Raw genomic sequence first — 22,449 nt, 5'->3', positions numbered from 1 at the left:
CCAGGCCTTTGGACAGTTTTAAGCCAACAGTTACTGCTGCAGAACTGCCTGCCCTTCTACTCTGCCTCACCACCAAAAAGAATAGGCAGTTTGGCCTGAGGACTGTTGGTTAACAAAGGAGGGAGAACACTTTCAAAATCACTCTAACTCAAATACTTTCACTCCTCACACCCTATCCTGGATCAGGAAGGAAATTTGATTTGATTGAAGAACTCTTTCAGGAGCCAGAATAATAATTGACAGCCATAGCTAATGAGAAAGAAAATGAATTCAGATGCTTATAATAAATTATTTTTTTGCAGACGCAGGAGATGCTAGAGGTTGAGTTTACATCAGAGAGCATGTGAGTAACATCCACAGGGAAATGCCCCTTTGGAAGCAGTAAAACATATGGTAGCATTTAGTATTATAAAGTTTAAAATACTCAGCATGGCTGGTGTTGATGAAGTTAGTTGCATATTGGCTAAAACTCTGTATTCCTTATCTACCAAGAATTATCCTAATTATTAATTTATCCTATTACTCGCTGAATGAGGGAGGATAATAAGAATTGCAGTCATCATACTTATTACAACTATTCTTTACCATTATGGTTTAAAAAAAGGGAAAACCACCTTTCAGATGTGTCCCTAAATTAAAAATCAGTGACATGTTTGAGATCATGCTGGGCAAGACAAACTTCACGAAGGTATCATTCCTTGATGTTCATTTAAGGATGTATTTAGGTGTTACTACTTCTGATGCATTTTTTTTTCTCTTTCAGTCCAGTCCCTCCTGAAAAGCTTGTGACTAATGGTGTATTAGTGGTAATTTTAAACTATTGCTCTTCTGTCTTTGTTTTCATAATAGTGATAGGAATGGTGAATCTGGCAGGTGCCCCAACACCTCACTGCAGGCAGGGCTGAAGGGGAGGGAGATGGGGGTCAAACACAGGTAGCCATCCTGTTGTGCTGCTCCCTGTGGGAGGATGTGTTAGGAAAGAATGTGCACACTCATTTGGGATACTCAGAGACCTGTTCACCACCACAGGCTGATATCAAGCCTATTGACAAAGCCTGAAGTGGTCTTTCACTGACTCAGTGCCACTCTATCATTCCTTTGGGAAACTTCTTTTGTGACGTCCTTATGGCCATCCTGTTCTCCCCACTTCCGCAGGATAATATGGAAGTTGCTTTCTCAGCTGCCCTTAACTCAGTACTTAGAGGAGGTAGCACTTGACTGTCCAGCTTCACCAAAGCAGGGAAGCAAGGACATCCCTGTGATTTGGCCAACCCATCAGTTTACTCTCAGGAGGTCTCAGCACACTCCCATTTGCCCCCCTGTTATTTCTTTTCTCTTCCCAGTCCTGTCCAAAACCACCACACCAATTTTTCTTTCAGTTGAAACCTGTCATATTTTCAGAGGGACAAAGTCTTACTCCTATCAGCCTAACAAAGAGAGGGTGGACTGTTTTCCTGACCCCAGGGACTCAGGTGACCACAGAGAGATAGCAATGAAGTGACCCAGATTTGGCATGTTTTATATACTTTAATCTCTCATTTTTTTATCCCTGCTACAGTCTCGTGAAATTTCCTGCTTGGAAGTCCTAGTGGACAGCAAATGGACAAAAAAAGAACCTTCAGGTTAGACTTCAAACTAGAAGCAAAACCCCCTTATTTTAGGTTAACTGACTTATCTTGGTTGGTTGGTTGCTTTGGAGGCTTTTGTTTGTTTGTTTTTGTTGTTTTTTTTCTTTCAATTATTTTTTGGTTTTAGTTTGTTTAGTTTGTTTGGGTTTTTTTTGTTTGGATTTTTGTCTGTGTGTATTGGGTTTTTTGGTTGTTTGTTGTTTGTTTTGTCATTTTCTTATCTGGTAATTTTTATACTTTGTTCTTACAATTTGAGCACAGGAACTGGATAGTTAGGAGTGTATATGCAGGTTCACAGATCCAACAGTTATAGTCTGTGCTAACTAACTATAAAAACTGGAATTTGAAATTAAAGGAATGAATCTTATAAATGCTGTAAAGTAGAAGAAAATACATATTTCTATTTCAACTTAGGTTTTATCCAATTTGCTATATATATCTGAGTTTTTAAAACATCCACTCCAGCTTTATAAGCTTTTTGGTATTTTGTGATTTGTTTTTGATTTGCTTGTTTCCTTTTCTTCTCTTACTTCTTGTACTGTTCCCTTGCTGGATAAATAGAGTTTGGAAGCTTTTAAGCATTGTTGAAGGTTCTGAAAGACCATTTAATGTTCCATTTCTGGGATCATAGTCATTAACTTCTTTATGATCCCAGAAATGGAACATTACTTCTTTGTATATTTTTCATGTTTGGATTTTTTTTTCAGAAAAAGACTTCTTGTTTTCAGTGAAGGGATCATATGAGAAGAGCCAGACCCTGTCGCTGGGCTCTTTCTGGCAACCTCTGAAGCCCCTGAACTTCCATTACATCAAGTACAGACTGTCAGAGCTGTGCATGGCTCTAGCAGAGAAGAAACCTCATTTCTGCTCGGTATGTCATCATTAGCTTGAGTAAGCACAGTAAACTCATGGTTTTCTACACTTACTGAGGCAAATGGAAAGAGTTTGTATATTTAATAAAGAAGTTCTTTCATGAACTTCAGCTCTGAAACAGCATTGTAACCCCTAAGATATACAAATATTAGATGTCAACTTGAAAACTGCTGGACAGGGACCCCATTTGAAAAAAGTGTTTTTGTATAGTTTATACATTAAATATTTCTCTACATTATTATTTGTTTTTCAGTGTACTTCAGGTGAAGACAAAAAAGACTGCCATGCATCGCTCACTATTCCTCTGGATTCGCTTCCATTCAGTGAGAAAGTGGCAGTAGCAAAGGTGATTGATGCCAACTTCTTAGAATAAATGTTAAGCTATAGACCAAAGATCAATGGGCATGAGTTAATTAGATCAGTGTAGGAAGGTAGGGATTTAGATATGTAACTGTTAGTGCCCTTAGCTTCCTAACAATTCCTAACACCGTGGACCTGTACATTTTCATATGCACCTAGCAGAACAAAAAAATTACAGCCAAACACATGACAAAGGAATTTCTGTGACCACCTCAGGCACTAATGCAGATCAGAGCAAATGCAAAGGATGAGACAGGATGGAGCACACTGGCAGAGCTGGTGTTGGTTTTTACTGTGTACTGCTCTCTTTATCTTTAGTATAAAACAATATAAGGAAAATAAAGTGAACTTGGAGAAATTTTAAGATTTTGATGGATTTTCTGATTATTATGGCTTTCTGGCTCAATGTGGCTTTTAGAAAAAGAGAAGGGCTTCAGAGCTGATGGTAAAGAAAGAACGTAAAATGATCTCCAGTGTTTATATTGTGTTTTGTTTTTTTTTCCTAGGATGAGACAATCAATTTACATGTGAAGTCAAATGACTGGTAAGCAATTCTATCCTAGGGTTTTGTGATTGTGAAAAAAAATATGCTTTTTTCCCTCCTAGCCTATTTCTGTAACTAAGGGAAAGTATTTAGTCAATGATTATATTTCCTTATTCACCTATGTTCATTACCCATGTCCAGAAGGTGGTTAACTGTACTAGGTGAAATTTCCTGTTATGCTGCTATACAGAAGTTCAGTTTAGATGGGGAGAATAATGTTTTCTGGTTGCAACATATGTAGAGCTATATATTTAGAAAAAGTTATCTTTCCTTTCCTTGCTTGTAAAAAATACAAAGTACTTATATTTATAAAATCTGGCAGTCCTGAGGCAAGAAATCCTAAATATTCCACTGTTTATACTATCATATATGGATTGCAGTATTTTTCTTAGACACTTCCCGAAAAACAGTGTAGAAATAAGGAATAATTTCTTTCTGTCAGATTTTGCTACATTGCAGTTCATCAGCCTTTTCTCTACCTTATTTATACCATCTGTGATGTGCTTTTGTGGGGCCACAGTAGCAGCTTTTCTAAGCCTCATAATAAAGTTGCAACTTGTAAGCAAGCATCCAGATATTAATTTTAAGTGATTGTGCACACCCTATTTAACCCTGGACTTTGCTTCAGGTCCAGAAACTTAGATGTTCGCTTAGAGTTCGATCTATGTACAGAGGAGAAAAATTTTCTGCTGAAAAGGAAGAAGTTTGTGGCTTCTGCTCTGAAAAAAGCACTACATTTAGAACAAGACCTAGAAGATCATGAGGTATGGGGAGCAACCCAGGGACTGTAAGATGCTATGTAACAAGAAAATGTTATGCTCATAGCCTTTTGCATATTGTTCCTTAACTAGCCCTGATACATTCACTACACCATGTAAAGCATTGAGGAATGCTTTTCTACATTTTCTATTTTAGATGAAGAGCCAGTATCAAACCCTCTTGATACACATTTTTCCTGAGAACATAATGCCATAAATCAGAATTTTTTCTCTATTTCTTTTTCATCTGTGCATTATAGACCTGGATAGTCTGACTGTTTTAGCTGATCGGTCAGTCACCAAGACCTCATAATGTATTTTATCAGATTTTTGGAGGGAGAAAATCTAACAGTTAAAGTGATGCATAATACCCGCTGATGAGAAGTGTCTTATTTTATCTTCTCTCCTCTGGTGCTCATAATTTCAGCTGTAGTTCCTCAAATAGAACAAAGACATTCAGCATTTTTTCTCTAATCTGCTTGTCTGAGCTAGGGTTTGTATTTGTTCGTGTCGATGCTAGTGTGAGGATGGGTGATGCTTTAGGGAAGGAGCATGGTCTGTGATCAGGAACTTGAGAAATGAAGAAGCAACTTGAGAGCTGGTTAATTTTTTTCACCTGTGTTTTCTCCTTTGTCTAGGACAGCTGGACCAAAGTCATATTAGGTAATATATGACAGCATGGTTTTAGACATTATAAATTATGTCCCTGCTCACCAACTGAACATATTACTACATTGTTTCTCATTGGCACAATAGTGAGAAAACCCAGGCAGTTTCTTAAGTATAAGAATTTTTAGGAGAAGTACTTCAGATTTTCCAGCAAGGGAATGTTTCCTTATAGTCAGGAAAATCCAAATCAGAATACTTTGCTTTGACCTGAAATGTTCAATTTGAATCAGGAAACTGTTGAGTATTTCTTCGATGTAACTGCCTGGAAATGTGTGTGGAAAATGTCAATGGGCTCCTCTTCTCTCAGTGGGTTTCTTAGAGAAATTTGTCTTCCTGTAACACAATTTAGATTTCCATACAATTAGGTTTCATCACTGCAATTATATTCTCTAGGTACTTTGTATGAAATGTAATCTAGCTATTATGCTTGACTTACAGAGAGGATAAGCTCTGCTTGTTATCAAAATAGACCTCTCAAGAGAAGATGTTTTGCTAAGGAAAATGCAGTCTAATATTGAAATGCCTTGAAAAAATAAGCTTTGATAAGCCAGTGTGTAAAAATTTACAATCAAAAATGATTATTTTGTTCAAAATCCTCAAATCTGTTTTGTTTTGTTTTTTTCCTCTGCAAAATACACCGTTTTCTTTTTTTCATCCCTGCTTGGGGAAATGGTGAAATGTTGGAATTTTTTGTGGGACTGGCATGCTACATTTCACTTAGCTCTGATCACTTCTGCTGGTAAACAAAGTGTTGCTTACCACTGTTGTGTTGATGATTAAACAGGTACCAGTTGTAGCAGTGATGACAACAGGAGGTGGCACCCGGGCACTGACATCTCTGTTAGGCAACCTGTTGGGTCTTCAAAAGCTAGGTCTCTTGGATGCTATTTCATTCATCACTGGGTCATCTGGTTCAACATGGTAAGGAGATCCTGAATGAAGACATCACTCATCACCTCTCCAGTTTGCTGTGAGATATTTATTCTCTTCATTTTTGTAAAGAAAGGCAGTCTCAAGCTTTTTTTATTGCTGTATTAGGAGCACATTGCCCAAGCCAGTGAATGCCCTAGGTGCTGCTTTGTTTCAGCTCTAGGATCTTTCCTACTGAGTCACCGGCGTGCAAATCACAGCCTTGTGCATAAACTTTTTTAGCAAGGAGGGGCTTTTTTTCAAGTCTTCAAGTTTCACTAGTGAATTGGGGAACTCCTCTAAATCAAAAAGTCTTTTCAATAGTGTACTAAGCCCAGAAGATGCTTTTCCCAGAAGAAGGAACTCAGCTAGTTCATTTGATGTGGACCATAAATCTAAGTCTAAAAAGTGAAAGTTTCTCTGCATATGATAATGCACTTCCTTTCTTTTCCCCAGGACTTTGTCACGTTTGTATCAGAGTGCTGACTGGTCACACGAGGATCTATCAAGACCGATTAGTGAAGTCCGCAGACACATGACCAAGTGCAAGCTAAGCTGCTTTTCCCTGGAGAGCTTGCAATACTATGCAAAGGAGCTAAAACTGCGGAAGCAAGAGGGATACCAGATCTCTAGTGTTGATTTTTGGGGGCTTCTGCTGGAAAAAGCATTAGATGATGGGGTAATGTTCTTCCTATGTTTTCTCTAACAGCTGCTGAATACTATTGTATGGAAAATGAAGCTCCAGGGACAGATGCCTGAGAGCATGCCAGCGTTATCCAGCAGATGATTTCTGCTGATTAACAGAGGGGTTTTAGAATTGTTAAGGTTGGAAAGGCCTCTGTGTCCAACCATTAACCTATCATTATCATGTTCACCACTAACCCATGTCCCTAGGTGCCACATCTGCACAAGTTTCAAACACTTTCACGGGTGGTCATTTCACCACCTCCTTGAGGAACCTGTTCCAATGCTGACTAGCTTCCAGTGAAGAAATTTTTCCTAATCATTTTAAACCTCTCTGGGCACAATTTAAGTCCATTTCCTTTTGTCTTATCACTCGTTAATTGGAAGAAGAGACCAATCTCCACTTATCTACTACTTCCTTTCGGGAAGTTGTAAAGAGTGACAAGGTTTCCCCTGAGCCTTTTCTCCAGGATACACAGTGCCAGCTCCTTCAGCTGCTCCTTGTAAGACTTTTTCTCTAGACACTTTCCCAGCTCCATTGCCTTTGCTCCATGTCCTTGTCTGGACATGCTCCAGCACCTCAATGTCTTTCTTATAGTGAGGGGCACAAAACTGGACAGAGATGTGAGGTGTGACCTCACCAGTGCTGAGTACAGAGGGGCAATCACTGCCCTGGTACTACTACTATTGCTGACACAGGCCACGATGCCATTGGCCTTCTTGGCCACCTGGACACACACTGGATCATGTTTAGCTGCTGTCAGCCAACACCTCCAGGTCGTTTTCTGCTGGTATCCTACAAGTATCCTACAACTCTACCTATAATTAAATAGGCCTGTGTGGATGTAAATGTTTAGATGACTCCTTGGTTAAAAAAATGTTTGGACACAAAATGAGTTGAGAGAATAGCAAAATTAAGAGGGAAACAGCTATGTATTTTGCTGTACTCTTGGAAGCCCATAAACTATGCCAAGAAGGTCCCTTGATTTTGCTCTTTGTTTTTCATCAATTCACAGAAAAATAACCACAAGCTCTCAGATGAGCAAGAGGCATTGAGTCAGGGTCAAAATCCCCTACCTATCTACATGATCCTCAACATGAAAGAAGATTACAGCCTTTCAGAGTTCAAAGGTGATGGCAAAAATGGGCTCATTTGGTGTTTGAGCTATCTGCATTATCAGTACTTCAACCTCTTCTATAGCTGACCCATAGCATTTATAAACAGTTTCTTTTCCTCCTTAACTTCCTTTTCCATTTCCAGACTTTATGCCTAGGCTATGGGAGGGAACTTATTTTCTGCAGGGCAGGAGAAATCCTGGGGAGGTGTTTAAGGACAGCCAAATACTTACAAGCCCTAGCTCCACACGTGGGGTAACTCAGACTGACCCGTCTTGGTGTAAACTTCCCTTATGTTTTCTCTGGAGAGGGTCATTGGAAAGTTCTGAATGAAGAACACTGCGAAAGGTTACAGTGAGTGAGTGGCTGACACTAGTTGCATGATAAATCTTTACCCTGAGGAAGGCCCGTCTGTGGTCACCCCACAGACAGGGTTTATCCTGCAGCTGCCTTTTTGCCTTTTCATAGCCCTTCTAGCAGGGAAGTAGGGATAAGATTAAGATTTAAAAGTTTGTTTTATGTCTCTGCAGAATGGGTGGAGTTCACCCCTTATGAGGTTGGGTTCTTAAAATATGGTGCCTTCATTCGTGCTGAGGATTTTGGCAGTGAGTTCTTCATGGGTCGCCTGATGAAGAAGCTTCCTGAGTCCCGAATCTGCTTCATGAAAGGTGATGTGGTCTACTGCAAAATTTTGAATTGCATAAATATGTTCTTTATTTTTAATATAATGCAAACCTTGCATATTACAACCAGTGCCCTGCATCATGCAGGACTGAAACCAATTGTACACCATGTTGTTCTCCCCTCTGACTGAGTTCCTTAGATAATGGAGATGAGCTAAAAGTACTGAGAGGAAATTTCAAACCACACTATTCACTGTTGCTCTTGTCTTGAATAGTGATGCTCATGCCTGAAGTTTCAGGGCTGCTTGAAGAGGCTAGGCTCATTTTGAACCAACCAGCAGCAGAGTTCCACATGAAAAACATTTGTATTTTGAAACCAAAATCCCAAAGTCAAATTTGTCTATGAATGGTATGATCTGAGATGCCAAAGCAATGTTGTTACTGAGTTTATTATGAAATACAGCAATTTAGAGTAGTTTTGTGAACTGCTACTGATACCTTTGCAAGTTTAATAGTATTCTAAATCCTCTGTAATTTTGCTACCATTATAAATAATTGAAATTTTTCATTCCTAATTCAGTAAATTGGGTAGCACCCAGTAATATATGAAAAACAGTTTTACAGGTTTTATGCAATTCTTGTTTTAATTTTGCTTACTACTATGCCCCTTTGTACATTGGTTCTCTGGGATAAAAGCTGTCTGCAAACAGGTCCATCTGCTCTTAAACAGATATTTTGCACGAAAATAAGCACAAGACACAACAGGACACCAAGGATACAGGTAAAAATTGGCTAACTTACAAAGTGAATAATCCATACAACCACCAACACCACATGGTATTCCTTATTTAGTATTCAGAGATGCTGTGAATGTCTGTATTGTGCAGGAGGAGTCCAGAATCATATTATTCCAAACATGAGACAATAGTTGGGCATAAGAAAGAAAAGGTTGTGCTCAGTCATACAAGCACTAAATCTTACAGCTTTATTAGCATAGCTAATAAAGCTTTCAGTGATGTCATGAGTTAGGAAAGAGTTGTTTGAGGGGAAAGACTCAGAAGAAAACACAGGATCCAAGAGTATGAATAGATCTGAAAAGGGCAGGAGAAATTAATGAATAGTAAATACCACTTGTGGCTCTGAAATCCAGCAGTTCAGATGCAGCTACCATTACTAGAAATTCTAAATCCAGGAGCTTGAGATGCTGGAGAGTACGTCGGAGAAATCCCTTCATTCTTCCCTTTTTTCTTTTACTCTTCCATTAAGCCCTCTCTGCTGCCTGTTAGAGGTAGGAGGTAGGTCACAGAGCCAGGTGGGGCTACAGAGCCTTCTTCTGAGCATGTTGAGCCTCCATTGCAGTTCCTCAATAGCAGTGGGGCAGTGTGTCCATACCCGAGGTGGCCAGGTAGCAAGCACACCCAACACATCCAGTCTGGGCTCAACTCTGTTCTCAGCCTTAGCACCTGAGCCTGGTGATCCCTCAGCCACCCGTGTATCTTTATAAAGGATAAGGTGGAGAGTTAAAGCAATGTTGCCATCTAGTGATACCACATGCAATGCCCTCTTGGGTTACTATTAAAATGTGCTATTAGTTACAGCTTGATAGTTTAAAGATAAAAGCAAGGTGTCATTTACAGGGAGGAAAGGCCTTTTCTAAGAGCAGTGGCTAGAGCTGGAAAGACTGGATGAGTTTACAGGGATACAAGACCCTCATGTTTCCAGAAGAAAGGCTGGGGTGCATAAGAAGTTGTTTACTCTCTTCAATTCTGATGGCCCAGTAAAAGACACCATCCCTCATCACAGTCCTTACTTCAGCCAATATAGGTACAAAGAAAATTCAGTGCAAGAGGTTAGAGCAACATTGCCATGTAATTACAAACAAGTTCTGAGGAGACAACAATGTTTGAAAGTCGTTATTATGCAGGAACAGTGTGTAACTCCAGGGGTAAGGGAACCGGAGGAGTTACAGAGTGAGAAGACGCCAAGACAGGAGAAACCAGAGTTGTCTTCTTGTAGCAGGGTTAGACAGAAGCTTCTCAAGCTGCCGGGAGATGAGGTTGTCTTGACAGAAACTGGCCAGTCATTATGTGCAAATGAACTCTCCTTGACAACTAAGTGTAAATCCAGAGAGCCCCAATCTGATTTCTTGATTATGCATTTCTAATATTTCCTAAGTGAGTCTATTCTTACAAGGACTTCCTTTAAAAAAGAAGGCTCTTGGATTTCTGTCTCACTCTAGAAACAAGCCATGTTTTAAAGGGAATTGTATTTCTCTTAATAATTTATGGGATGAATAATTATTTTGTTGTGCAACTCAAGTTATTGCATCCTGTACAATGTATGGCTTTTGCAAAACTTTCACTGGTAGAGATTTTCAAGGCAAAGCACAGCCCTGCCTTCTCTGCTAGAGTTCTTCTGGGGGCCTGTGACAGTGATGTGGAGGAAGAGATGCTTTTCAAAATCCAAGAGACTTCTGGAGATTTCTGCACTGTGAAGACACTTTCAGATGTTCTTTTACATGGGATGGCAAAAGTGGGAGAAGCACGATGGGAATGAGAACAACAAATAGAAGGAGAAGGGTCTCCCTCAAAAGACTTTGTACAGAGAGAAATTTTAGAGGGACAGCAGAGATGTCTTTTATTTAGAGAACTTTTCTGCAGACTATCCTAGACTGTACTCTAAACATTTGATTCTTGACTGTCCAGAAGCAGCTTACAAACATTTAACTGACTATCCACTTGTATATAACGTATTTTGTAGACCAGACCCTTATTTATAGGAAATGGCATGGTTTTGCTCACTTATGACAGGTGCTTATAGGATGGAAAATGTTGGTTTGTACGTGGCAAGGAATTACAGTGGCTGAAAGCCTCACACAATGTTTTAAACTATTTAGGCTCCTCTTTAGACAACAGAATGCTAATTGCTGAAAAGAGCTTCATATAGGTTTTGGTGATAATTTGGAAACCTTGAGGCTTTCCAATACTCCTTGCAAAGCTGAGAGATTATTTTTAAAGGGATATTTTCCATTAGAATGTTTCTGAAGAAGCTTCCCTGTTCTCTACCATTGCACAGGCCTATGGAGCAATGTCTTTTCGTACAACCTCTTGGATGCCTGGCATTCATCAAATCCTACACAGAGGCGCTCACTGAGGTGTACCCAACACAGCATTGTTGATACTGGTTAGTTATGTTTCTGTTTCTGTTTTAGCTGGTGCCTCAGAAATCCAGAGGCTTCATGTTGTCAGCTCTATCTAACTAGGTTTCCTCTCTGAATTTATTCATAGCAATATTATTTCCATTAATCTCTCTTATACTGAATTTATGCAAATTTAAAACTACTGAAGGTTTTAAGCAGATTGTCTTTGCCAGGGGCCCTTTGGTGAACCTCCACGTTGTAACAAACACCTCTGTGCTGTGCTCTGTCTGCCTCAGCAGCTAGTGCTTTTCATACATTGTTGTTGAAGACTTCAATTGCATGCAATGCCATTTCAATATTCTTTGATCTTGATATAAGCCTGTGTTTTTCTAAGAGGCCTTGGTTGTCCTTCCTGCGTTTAAAGGCAGTTAGTGAGTTTGGTTTACGGGTTTCTATCACTTTCTCCGTGGAAGTGTTGCAAAGCCCTAAGCTCAAGAAATCAATAAATGTATGTGATAGAAAGTCATTGCCTCTCTTCCCCATCTCAGGAGGTACTGTTTAGCACAACCTTGTTTCTTTGTTCTTTTTTGGATATCTCAGTCTCCTGACAGCTTTTTTTCCTTGCAAAGCTGATTTTTATTATTTTGAAAGGAACAGGTCCAGATTCTGAATCTACCCTAACCTTCACACAGGGAATCTATCTGTGAGTTCTATCAAAGAATGGATCACTTTTTCCAGTTTTAGCAAGTTTGTTGCCACTCTGTTTCTCATGGAATAGGCTTTACTGAAGACTGATTTTCTTGTTATTCCTATTTTGACATTGATTTATTTGTATGTTGCAATGTCTTATTAGGATCTTTTCCCTAGCTATACGAGATGCCCTCTATTATTTTAAGTATTGAAAAGAACTGTATCAAAACAACAATTTGTTCATCTCCTCTGTCTTTCAGGAGAAGAGCCTTCTCCATCAGACAGGAGACATGAGTTGGAGACTTACTTGGTCACCCCTGAATGTGGCATCATGGGCATCATTCGGCAGATCCTGACAGAGCGGGTGATGGTTTCAAAGTTCTACAACTTCCTGAAGGGATTCCAGTTGCACAATGAATACCTTCAGAACAAAAACTTCTGTAGATGGAAAGGTAAACATCCTTGAATATATGTTTTTTTACCTTCTTAGATGGTTGGTGTTTTCATCAGTGAAGAGAAGGCAGATAATGGACATTTGGAAATGAATATTTCAAGATAACTGTTTAAATTTCATACAGTCAAATCAGCTTCAGGAATTTCCTTGTCTCCAGGGAAAGAAAATTACCTGCTTATCTGGGGTGGAAGGATAGCAACATGAGAAGTGAAAGAACTCTCTTTTTACCTTGAACAGGTTTTTCTTTCATGTGTGAAGGCTGAACATTTGCAGTGTTTAAGGATCTTTTAGAAAAAGTAAATGTAATGGATAGCTAAGAGGCATTTTTCCCAATTTTTCCTTATTAGTCAAACAACAGATGTACTGTTTGTTCAGTGAATCACTCATCATAACAAATATTTCCTTTTAGATACTGTACTAGAGCATTTCCCCAACCAGCTGACAGAAACAGCAGAGTTCATATGCCTGGCAGACACAGCGGGATACATCGACATTAGCTACCCACCACTCATGAGGCCAGAGAGGAAAGTGGATGTTGTCCTGCACTTAAACTATTCTTCTGGATCACAGACCTTGGTGTGAAAAACACTCTCTTTTCTTTGATAAACAACTGCTGCCTTCTAGCCCTCCTTAATTCCTAAAGATTCAGAATAATTTATGTAGAATAAACTGATTATGGGAGGAAAGTATCCTTGGTCTACAGCTCCCTGTACAGACACTTAGGTCTTGCAAGTGATGCTGGTAAATCCCCTGAGAACAGAAGTAATACCAGATTTCTAAATATTTTATTTGAATTAACCCTCTAATAGCTAAATGCTATTTCCTAGACCTGTGTGCTCCTGTGATCTCCATTTTGCTATCTAGATTTCACTCACATAGTTTATCTAGTTCTAGTTACCACTGCTGATGAACTCATTATGGTTGTGTTGTGATGTTCATATAAAGTTACCCACATGCTGTATAATTAGAAATATTTTGTCCATTTTTTTTTAGAACAGTAACTGGATGTTTTTGTTGTTGTTCAAAATTGTGGAAAAGAATTGTCCTTTGACAACATTTGCTCTTTCAGATACCATCTAATAATCTGGTCTATAATTCCTGTTACTAGATATGGATAAGACAGAAATTCTTAAGGACTAAAATTTTCATAAATGCCAACCAGACTCAGGAAGCAAAATCCTACTTTCAAAAATTGCTAACACACCTGCAAGATTAACCTTTTAGTTAAGATGCTCTTTCCTCCCAGATCACTGTTTGCTTACATCACTTTTCAGAACCATCCTAAGGCATCTAAGACAGGGGCTTTTAAATACTTTATGCCAAGTAAAAAAAAAAATTGTGATTTTGCATTTAAAAACTGTACTATTTCAGATTCTTGCCCATTCTACTTGTTTCAGGATCTTCTCCAGAAGAGGCATCTTTCTGTATCCTAAGCTGCTAGGCCACCCTTCCCATAGTCATGGACATTTTACCTATCCTGTAGAGATAAAGGCTAATGAGGAGAAGGTAGAACACCAATCAGGAGTGCAAGTTGGAGGCTGAGTATTGAATTGTTCTGTTAATAGTACTTAATATCTCATGTAAGAGAGAAGAAATACTGACAGCAAACCCTGCTCCCAAATCTTTGTGGAGGTCATTTGATGGATGCATTAGGAAAAGTGGTAGAGTGTGGCAGAACTTCTGACTTTTTCTTCTTTTCTGTCTGAATTCAGCCTTTGGAAGAAGCCTCCAAATACTTTCAAAAGCAGGGAATCCCATTTCCCAAAATCCAAATGAGTGAAGAAGAGAAGAAAAATCTAAAGGAGTGCTACATCTTTGAAGATACAGAGACCCCAGAGGCACCAACTGTGGTGTTTTTCCCGCTGGTGAATGACTCCTTCAGAAAATACAAAGAGCCTGGTAAGCCATGGGATGGCTCTACCTCCACCTGGCAGCCCTTTGGCTGTGGAATGGGAGTCATGTAGCATGGTCTCCTCCCTCCCCTGCTGTGCCTCCCATGGGAGAGAAATGCAAATTCCAAGGGAGCAAGGAGTAATGTTGTGCCCGACTGGAAAGTAGGAGGTGGAACCATATCTCTACCCCACTGATGATGTTTCTTTATTTGTCAGGTGTGGAGCGCAGCCCTGCTGAGATGGCTCAGGGCAATGTGGATGTTTCCACCATTTTTTCCCCCTACTGCTTAAACAGCTTTACCTACACAGGGGAGGAGTTTGACAAGCTGATAGAACTGACCAGCTACAACATTCAGAACAACCAACATCTGATCCTTCAGGCTTTGAATTCAGCCATACAGCAGAAACGACAGCACAAAAAATAAACACTCGCCTGAATTTCAGAAAGATATCTGCATGATTTTGGGTTTTTTATTCTTCTCTGGAGAAGAATCAAGAGTTGTCTTCAAATGAGCATAGTAGACTTTGGAAAGTAAAGACTTGTCTCAGGCTGTGGTTCCTCTCTTCCACATGGTGATCTTAGATCAACCAATCAAACAAAATAATGATTAGACTTGTGATTTATTTATGTTGGATTTCACTGCCGGTGAAGTTTTTTCATGCATATACGTGTATATGCAGTAAATTGAAGGTCAGAAAACATTGGATTTATTGAAAAGTTTTTGAAATGCATGAATCTAGGGCAGCAGCACAAATTCTTTCAAAATTTGTTATACTAATAGAAATTGTATGTGAAGTGAAGACAAATGAACTATGGATATTTAATTTATTCAAAATCTAGTGCAACAGAAAAATACGTGATAAATGTGGACAATTTCAAAGAACATGAAAACTGTACTTTCCTACAATGTCAGCAAGGAATTTTTGCTAGAAATAACACACCAAGCTAAACATAATAGATAATCTGGGACTTCACATGAAAAATACACATTTTCTATACTTTTAAATTTAAAAGTTTTATTACACCAGCAGTACTTAGTTTTTGAAAATCTCTTGGAAACTACTGTTTCAAGCCATAATATGAGTCAGGATCAGCTCTTCCAGTGCAGGTATAACTATTTAATCCACAGCTCAACTTTCCATTGACCTTTCATGGTATTTAGATGATCCAGCTCAGTATCCACATCCTGTTAATTTCAGTGGTTTTCACAGTGTTTCTTGTTATTATGAGATGCTGTGAGAATTAAAACATCAAAAACTGAGAGACAGGTTTTGTGGTCAGAAGGCAAGCTAAGTACTTTACACTGATATCCATGGGTAATTCACAGGTAATCACATGACTTTGTCAGTCCCCACTTGTCTAAAGGCAAGTCAGGATATATGTAACTACTATAAATTGCACAAGGTAATTTGTTGAAACTGCTTCTTTTTCAGATGAAGACCAAAGTAATTGCTTCGGGAAGAATTTTAATAAGACAAGTACAATGTAAACCTGTTTCATTGAAACAAAGATACTAATCTAAAATAAAAAGATATAATGCTTCAGTCAGTATCGGTTGCCCTCAATTACTTAAAATTTAAATAAAATACAGCAGCTTGTCTGTGCTGAAGTAACATGTATTGGCAAACAAACACAGAGCTATGAATAATGTATCATAGGAAAAATAGAAAATAATTTTTAATTCAAAATGAAATATGAACTTCTAAAAGGCTGAAAAAGTCCCTTCTTGCTATCATGATCTGTCTCTCTTCCTTCAATCATTCCTTTATGCCTTGTCTTCCTCTTATCTTTTGCTGTTCTTGGTCTCCCATGCTCACCTCTGATGACCTCAGCCCCCTTAGGGGTCCAGTGTCCTTACCCCAGCTGCTTTCCCAGGCCCTCACACCTTCATCCAATTTGCAGCCTGGGTTCAAACCTCTGGTGTGCTGAAATGGCTGTTTACTTGTTGGTGCTCATCAAGGCCTCCCCTCTTTGTGATCTCTGTTGCTGAGTCACCTGGTCCCTCTCGGCATTGCCTTTCCTCTGTCCCAGCTCTACTTCCCTCCCAGGCTTCCCTGGTTATCATTATGACAACCCCATTTGGAGTGACACATGTGTTTGCTACTTCTCCCAACTGCTCATCTTAGAGCTGAGGTTTCAGGCACCTTCAAGAGCGGCAAATGGAGTTCCTACCCCTGCCATCCAAGTCTTTGATGACACCAAATTTCAAGAAGCCTGCTTCTCTCTTCCTATTCCTGCCTTTAACTATACCCCTTTGCTTCCCTTGATGTTCTCTTGTTTGCTGGTTTAACAGTGTTTACTGAGAATAAACCCCATTTACTCTCAGTGTGCCACTGAGGTGTTCTCTGCTGTACTTGCCAGGGTGTTTGTTCCACCTTTCAGGAGAACACCTGCAGAAGATCCTTGTCATTTGTCCTTGCAGGCCAGCAGGGAAGTTTTGTGTGGCTTTGTATGCTGGCATTGTTTTGTTGTGGTTCAGCATTTAATGGGATATGTTTCCTATGCTCTGACTCTGAGCTGTACTGAAGCATTACAGGAATGTAGGTAACAGCTGCAGATGTGGGCATTTAAAAACGCTTTTTGGTTTTACAGGTTGGGAGTGTCCCTTTTTACAGGAAAGAGGAGTGACTTCATGGAATTATCCCTTTGAGGAAGAAAACTTAACTAGAGGGGAGAGAAGCACTGCAAAAATCTAGGCCCATGCTGTATCATGGTGTTAATACCAGCAAGCAGTTCACTTGATTTTTCCTAAATGTTTTAATAGATAGAGCTCTTGGTTCATGTGGTAATAGGAGCTACAAACACTAACATGATGACCTCCTTAGTTGTAATTAATATGTTTTGAATCTTTTCTGTGTCTGTCTTTTCATTCTTACCTATTCATTATCTATAGTCAGTGAAGGGATTAGCATGCAATTGCAGCTGTGCCCCAGCCCTTCTGATTATCACAAAGGTGCATGAAGAACTGGGCAGCTCAATGAGGTGACTCAGACCACAGGAACCTAAGGAAAGCAGCAGTGGGATTCTTTAACTCCTCAGGAGGCAGGTGAGAACTTGGGCCATCCTACTGGGTGAGTGCCACTGGAGAAATAGGAGCTAATGGGATGGTTGGCAGCAGCATTTTGTGCTGTTCTATAGTGCAAGGAGTGATCGAACAAGAGGTTATTGCAAACATTCTGAGTGAAATGAACTAGTCATTCGTGAGACTACAGGTTGCACCACGTGAGTGATGGGAAATGTGTTTGCCACAGCAGATATAGGAGAATGTGGGTGGTAGAACAGGACTCCTGTCTTAGAAACCCTGTGCTAAAACCTGCTCATGTGTACAGCTCTGCTGTCCATGTGCAATATCCCACTGTCTTACTAGAGTGATAACACTGCAGAGGAGGCCATAAGGGCCTTATTTCCTCATGTCCTGGTCATGCTATACTGGTCAACAGTTAAAATTACTGAGAGTTCTGTGCTATCCATGCCACTGAAGCTTTGTACCTTTGAATTCCTCCAGAAAATCTCTGCCTTGTAGGGTTCCCGCTGGAGCCCAGCACTCCTACAGTCTTCATAAAGTACTTCTCCAGCGCTTCTCCCACACCTCCAGTTCATGATATCAAAACTCTGTGATGTGACATCTTGTCATGTCTCATGTTTTTTCCTCCTTGGGTCCTGAGGTCTTTGCACTCCCTCCAACCCACTATCATTTATCTCCTTTTCTCCATGCAGCTGGACATCTCATCCAGATGTCACAGCCTGATATCAGCTATCCTAATTCTTGTAGTATTCATGCTTGTTCCAAATATGACCAAACCTCCATCATTCAGATCTGAAGCTTCTGGAGAAACAATTACAGTACAGAGCAGATATGAGACAAAAGGGAAAGATTAAGAATGATTAAGTAAGATTAAGATGGTATAAGACATGAGGAGGGAGAAAGGATGGAAGAAAAACAAATTATAATAACTGAGAAAAAGTGAAAAATTACATTTTAGCTATGAGGTATTGAGATGGAAAAAGAAAGAAAACATACTTTGCAATCCAAAAAGTCAATCACAAAGAAAATATGGCAGGAAATAGAGGAAAATAAAGAGGAAATCAGGAACTAGAAGGTGGTAGACACAAACAGAGATAAAGGTATATCACTCATCTATTTTTTTTTCAAAGCTGGTCCTTTAAAAAAAGAGCAACTAAAAATCTCTAATCTCGAAAATTTCATGGCACTAAATCTTGCTGCTAAGGTTCTGACCATGGTTCTGACCATCTGGGGTTACTTGATATGCACACTATGAGTACTTCCTAGCTCCCAGCTCTCTCTTCTTTTTTTCTGCCCTTAATCACTGGGAAAAGATGGTTCCTTGGCCCCTAGCAGTCTACCTTTTCCTGCCAACTACTGCTTATTGCAGCCTTCTCTCTTCCAGCTAATAATCTGTTTATTAGTTTGCTCCCTTCCTATTTCTTTTCTTCTGCTGAGGAAATGGAGCATCCTTTGTGACTATCAGATAAGGAGTTGCAAGTTTCTACATACATTATTATGTACTTTTAAATCTTGAGCAAGTTTTTTCTTCAATTTTGCAATTTCTGCTATTCAGCTGGATGACAGCCAGTCTTAAAAGCAACTCATGCTCCAAATTCCTCCTTGAGCTGCATTTCTCTTAACTTAATATCTACTTTGTTAATACAGACTATAAATTCATTTTGACATTTAACAGATTATATGATAGCCTAGAATTTGTTGAAGATTAAATGCTTTGGTCCCACATACAGAAAATAATTCAGAAAATCCTTCACAGATGTTTAACAAACACCTTTTCTAGTCACTCAATCTCTAGTCCATGATCTCTGCTGGTGCAAGAGTTGATGGCCTGTAACCCACTGCTGGGTTTGGGCACAGGTAGGAAGACCGTGCTGATCATACTGCACTTGTGCTGGTTTTTAGCTCATGGGGATATGATAAACTTGCATGTAGTCTGCAGAAATGTGGAGAATGAGCAGTGATTCAAAACCTTTGGGAACTGCTCTCATAGAGTTGAAGTCCTGGGAAACTTTCTCCAAGTACAGAAAAACATCCTAAAGTGAGAGAACTCCAGGCACAGAGGACTTTCTCACTTTACAGGTAACCACTGAGGACTGTGCATTTGTAACATGCATAAAATCTGAGAGAGATAGAACAGAGTATAAATTTACACTTCAATTAGGCAGCTCAAAAACTGGTATGGTAGGTTTTGGGCTTTATCCAATGCATCAGTAACTGTAATACGAAAGAAAAGTGCACAGATGTTTAACTGTGAGTGCAGAGATGTACAAAATCACTAATGATAGTAACCTCCCTACTGGGAAAGGAATACCTCTCAGTGTCAGTGGTTTGTTCTAGTTATATATGCTAGATGCATACAAATGCTGATGCATCCATGCAATGGATACAAGGTGCCATACTTTTCTGTTATGAGCTTAACAAGAATACATTCTAGTACTTTTAAACTTTTTAGTTTAAAATTTATTTCCCAGAAGATTCATTTTTACCTGTTGCAGGGGTAAGATAACAAACAGCAGTAATGCCCCTGTCTCCCGTGAGTTTTCTCTTCTGCTCCAAATCTCCTTCCTTCACTAACTGCACAAGTGATGGCCTAAGACATCACTCCTCTCCTGCAGGAAGAGCATGCAGGTGAGCCAGAACTCCCATCTAACTCTGCTCTCCAGTGCTGTTTTTTGCATAGAAGTATTTTTATGTCTGAGAGTAGTCAGGTGGTCACAGCCAGTCCTGGTAGTGCTTCTGCCTTGTTAGAATAATCTCAGGCTCATTTTGCCTGGCCTGTTCAAGGCTAGGCAAGCATATATTGTTGCAAGGCATTTAGGAGGGCACTGGCTGTCTGTGGTTTTGGTCCAGTCCAAGACAGTGATTAAAAGGAATTGCAAAGCTACATTTGAACTTGTTGAAAATTTTGTCATGTAGATCCATTTCTCCACAGCTTGTCTCTGCAGTCAGATGTAATACAGGTTCCTTTGCCAGGTGAGTGATGCTTCTGCAAACTGCGTTGCAGGGTGAGTAAGAAACCTAAGCAGTGGAGGAAGTACAAGGGTTGTGCTGGTTTTGGCACATTGTGTGATAAACAGATAAGACTCTGATATCACTACGCTAAAGGAGTAGTGTGCAATTTGCTGCCAGAGCAACTACATTTAGATCTTTGAAACAGGCGGGTTATTTTCCTTCATCTATCCTTAAATTACTGAAATATGCAATGTAAAGACATTAAATATTTCCACTTGAAGCATCTTCTTTTCATTCTCCAAGTTGAAAACCATCCAGCTTTGAACGTTCAGATTTTAAATGAGATGGCACTAGTTCAGTTGTTAATGAGAACCTTGCAGTTTTCTTTCTTTATGTTGCTCCCTGTGGAGTGACTCAGATGGGAGCAGAGTACCTTGGTTTAGCTGAAGGCTGTCCAGATTATTATAGATAGCCAAGTGTGCCTGTAATGGGAATTCACTCTGCAGACATGGAAGTCTTTATATAGGATCCATCTTTCTTGTCCACAGGCTTTCTTGAGGACAGAGAATCTCAGCTTTCTTAAGATTCACCAACTTTAGAGGGATTTCCATCACTTATCCTCACTTACGCTAATGGTTCTCTGAACTAACCAGCCTTGGGAAAGTTGTTGCGCTCTAATGAGAAGTATCCTGGTATTTTTAGTATCCCATAGCAGGTTTTCCAAGGTCAACCAGGTCTTCTTTTCTGACCAGATTTAAAGGAAAAAACCCAAAACAACGAAAAAACAAACAAAAAAAACCCCCAAAAACCCCAAACAAACAAAAAACCCCAACAATAAAAAACCAAGAAAAACAAAAAACCCCAAACAAACAAACAAAAAGCAACAAACACCAAAAAAAATCCCCAAATGACTGTTGTCCTTTAAATTAAGCTGCAAAAGGAGTTCTCCAGGATGTAGCTCCGAGTGTCTGTGACCTGAGGCCAAAAGATGCTCTTGTACTTCCAGTGTGGCCAGAGCTACTTTTCATGCTGGGAATGCAGATGCTATGACAAAGCCTACTGTTACTGGAGCTTCTAGTTTGTTATTCATTTGTTTTTCTGTGTTGAAGATGGTAATTTCCATTGGGTAAGCCTGGAGATGTTCATCTGCTCTTTTGTTCGTGTTCTTTGGTTGAACAAATTTCTGTAAAATAAAAGTGATAAAACTTAACCACTGGATCCTATATTGCATTCATCTTGGGATGAGTTTCCCACTGTTGACATTTAAAGTTCAACTGCCTTTCTCTGGAAAATGTATAAAAGCATAACTCTTACCTGCTTTGCACAGCTATTAGATATTTCCTTGTGCCATTTTTGCTATATTTAAGGAAGTGCTGGGTGCAGCAGTGGTCCTGGGTCATGCCTGGAGCCATAGGCACTGACTTCAAGACCTCTGCTACCCCCTGGAAGTGTCCTTCTCCCCTGCTGTCCTGTCACACCCTGGTGCTGCTGCTCCCAGCCTGTCAATCACCTCCTCCACTTACAGCTCACCTCTGGAAAATGAAGCCCCAGCCCTGCACCCACACCATGGCCTCTCTCCCCTGGGAAGAGGGAACAGGAGCAGCCCAGGAGGAGCTGGGAGCTGCATGCCCATGCAGTGATCTGGGGATGGCCATCTCCAGGGCTCTGCCCCTCTGCAGGCACTGGGCTCAGGCCCCGCTGCCTGTGGGGAGACATTGACCAAAGTGCACAGGACTGTGCCAGCATGCAGGGAAGTCACTGCCAGTTATTTAGATGCACAGGCCTTTTTCAGGGTCCAGTTCCCCCACAGCAGCTGTCCTTGCTCAGGGCAGGGAAGAAGTGGGTTTGAAGGAGCAGGCCTCGGTGGCAGCACCCTCCACACACAGAGAAGGGTGGCAGCAGGGCAGGACCCGTGGGGCAGGTGCAGGCTGGGAGAGGTTCCCAGGCAGAGGAAGGTACCACATTCCTTTTGTGCTTGTGCTGCAAGGTCCTTCCCTGGAGTACTCTACCCTTGGTGCTCCACTGCCTTCACAGTGGGAGGGGAGTCCTTTACTTAGATGAGATGGGTGGGGCCTCAGGTAATTTTATAAAATAACAAGTCATTGACTCCCACAGGAGTACATCCTTCAAAC

General features: G+C 40.1%; 1 protein-coding gene across 1 annotated transcript in view; it reads left to right on the top strand.

Annotated features, from left to right (window-relative positions):
• Positions 1-14,764, top strand: part of LOC129121183 (cytosolic phospholipase A2 epsilon-like) — a 32,306-nt gene extending 17,542 nt beyond the window's left edge. The window contains exons 5-20 of the mRNA XM_054634240.2: positions 303-343; positions 764-806; positions 1,559-1,622; positions 2,336-2,499; positions 2,755-2,847; positions 3,368-3,405; positions 4,034-4,169; positions 5,617-5,753; positions 6,198-6,420; positions 7,442-7,556; positions 8,072-8,209; positions 11,240-11,347; positions 12,254-12,445; positions 12,857-13,023; positions 14,160-14,346; positions 14,556-14,764. Of these exons, the coding sequence (XP_054490215.1) occupies positions 303-343; positions 764-806; positions 1,559-1,622; positions 2,336-2,499; positions 2,755-2,847; positions 3,368-3,405; positions 4,034-4,169; positions 5,617-5,753; positions 6,198-6,420; positions 7,442-7,556; positions 8,072-8,209; positions 11,240-11,347; positions 12,254-12,445; positions 12,857-13,023; positions 14,160-14,346; positions 14,556-14,764 (2,055 nt within the window). The remainder of the gene's footprint in view (positions 1-302; positions 344-763; positions 807-1,558; positions 1,623-2,335; positions 2,500-2,754; positions 2,848-3,367; positions 3,406-4,033; positions 4,170-5,616; positions 5,754-6,197; positions 6,421-7,441; positions 7,557-8,071; positions 8,210-11,239; positions 11,348-12,253; positions 12,446-12,856; positions 13,024-14,159; positions 14,347-14,555) is intronic.
• The last annotated feature ends 7,685 nt before the right edge of the window (positions 14,765-22,449 follow it).

The sequence above is a fragment of the Agelaius phoeniceus genome, chromosome 6 (assembly GCF_051311805.1).
Source record: "Agelaius phoeniceus isolate bAgePho1 chromosome 6, bAgePho1.hap1, whole genome shotgun sequence".
Lineage (NCBI taxonomy): Eukaryota > Metazoa > Chordata > Aves > Passeriformes > Icteridae > Agelaius > Agelaius phoeniceus.
This window is presented reverse-complemented; position numbering and strand designations above follow the sequence as displayed.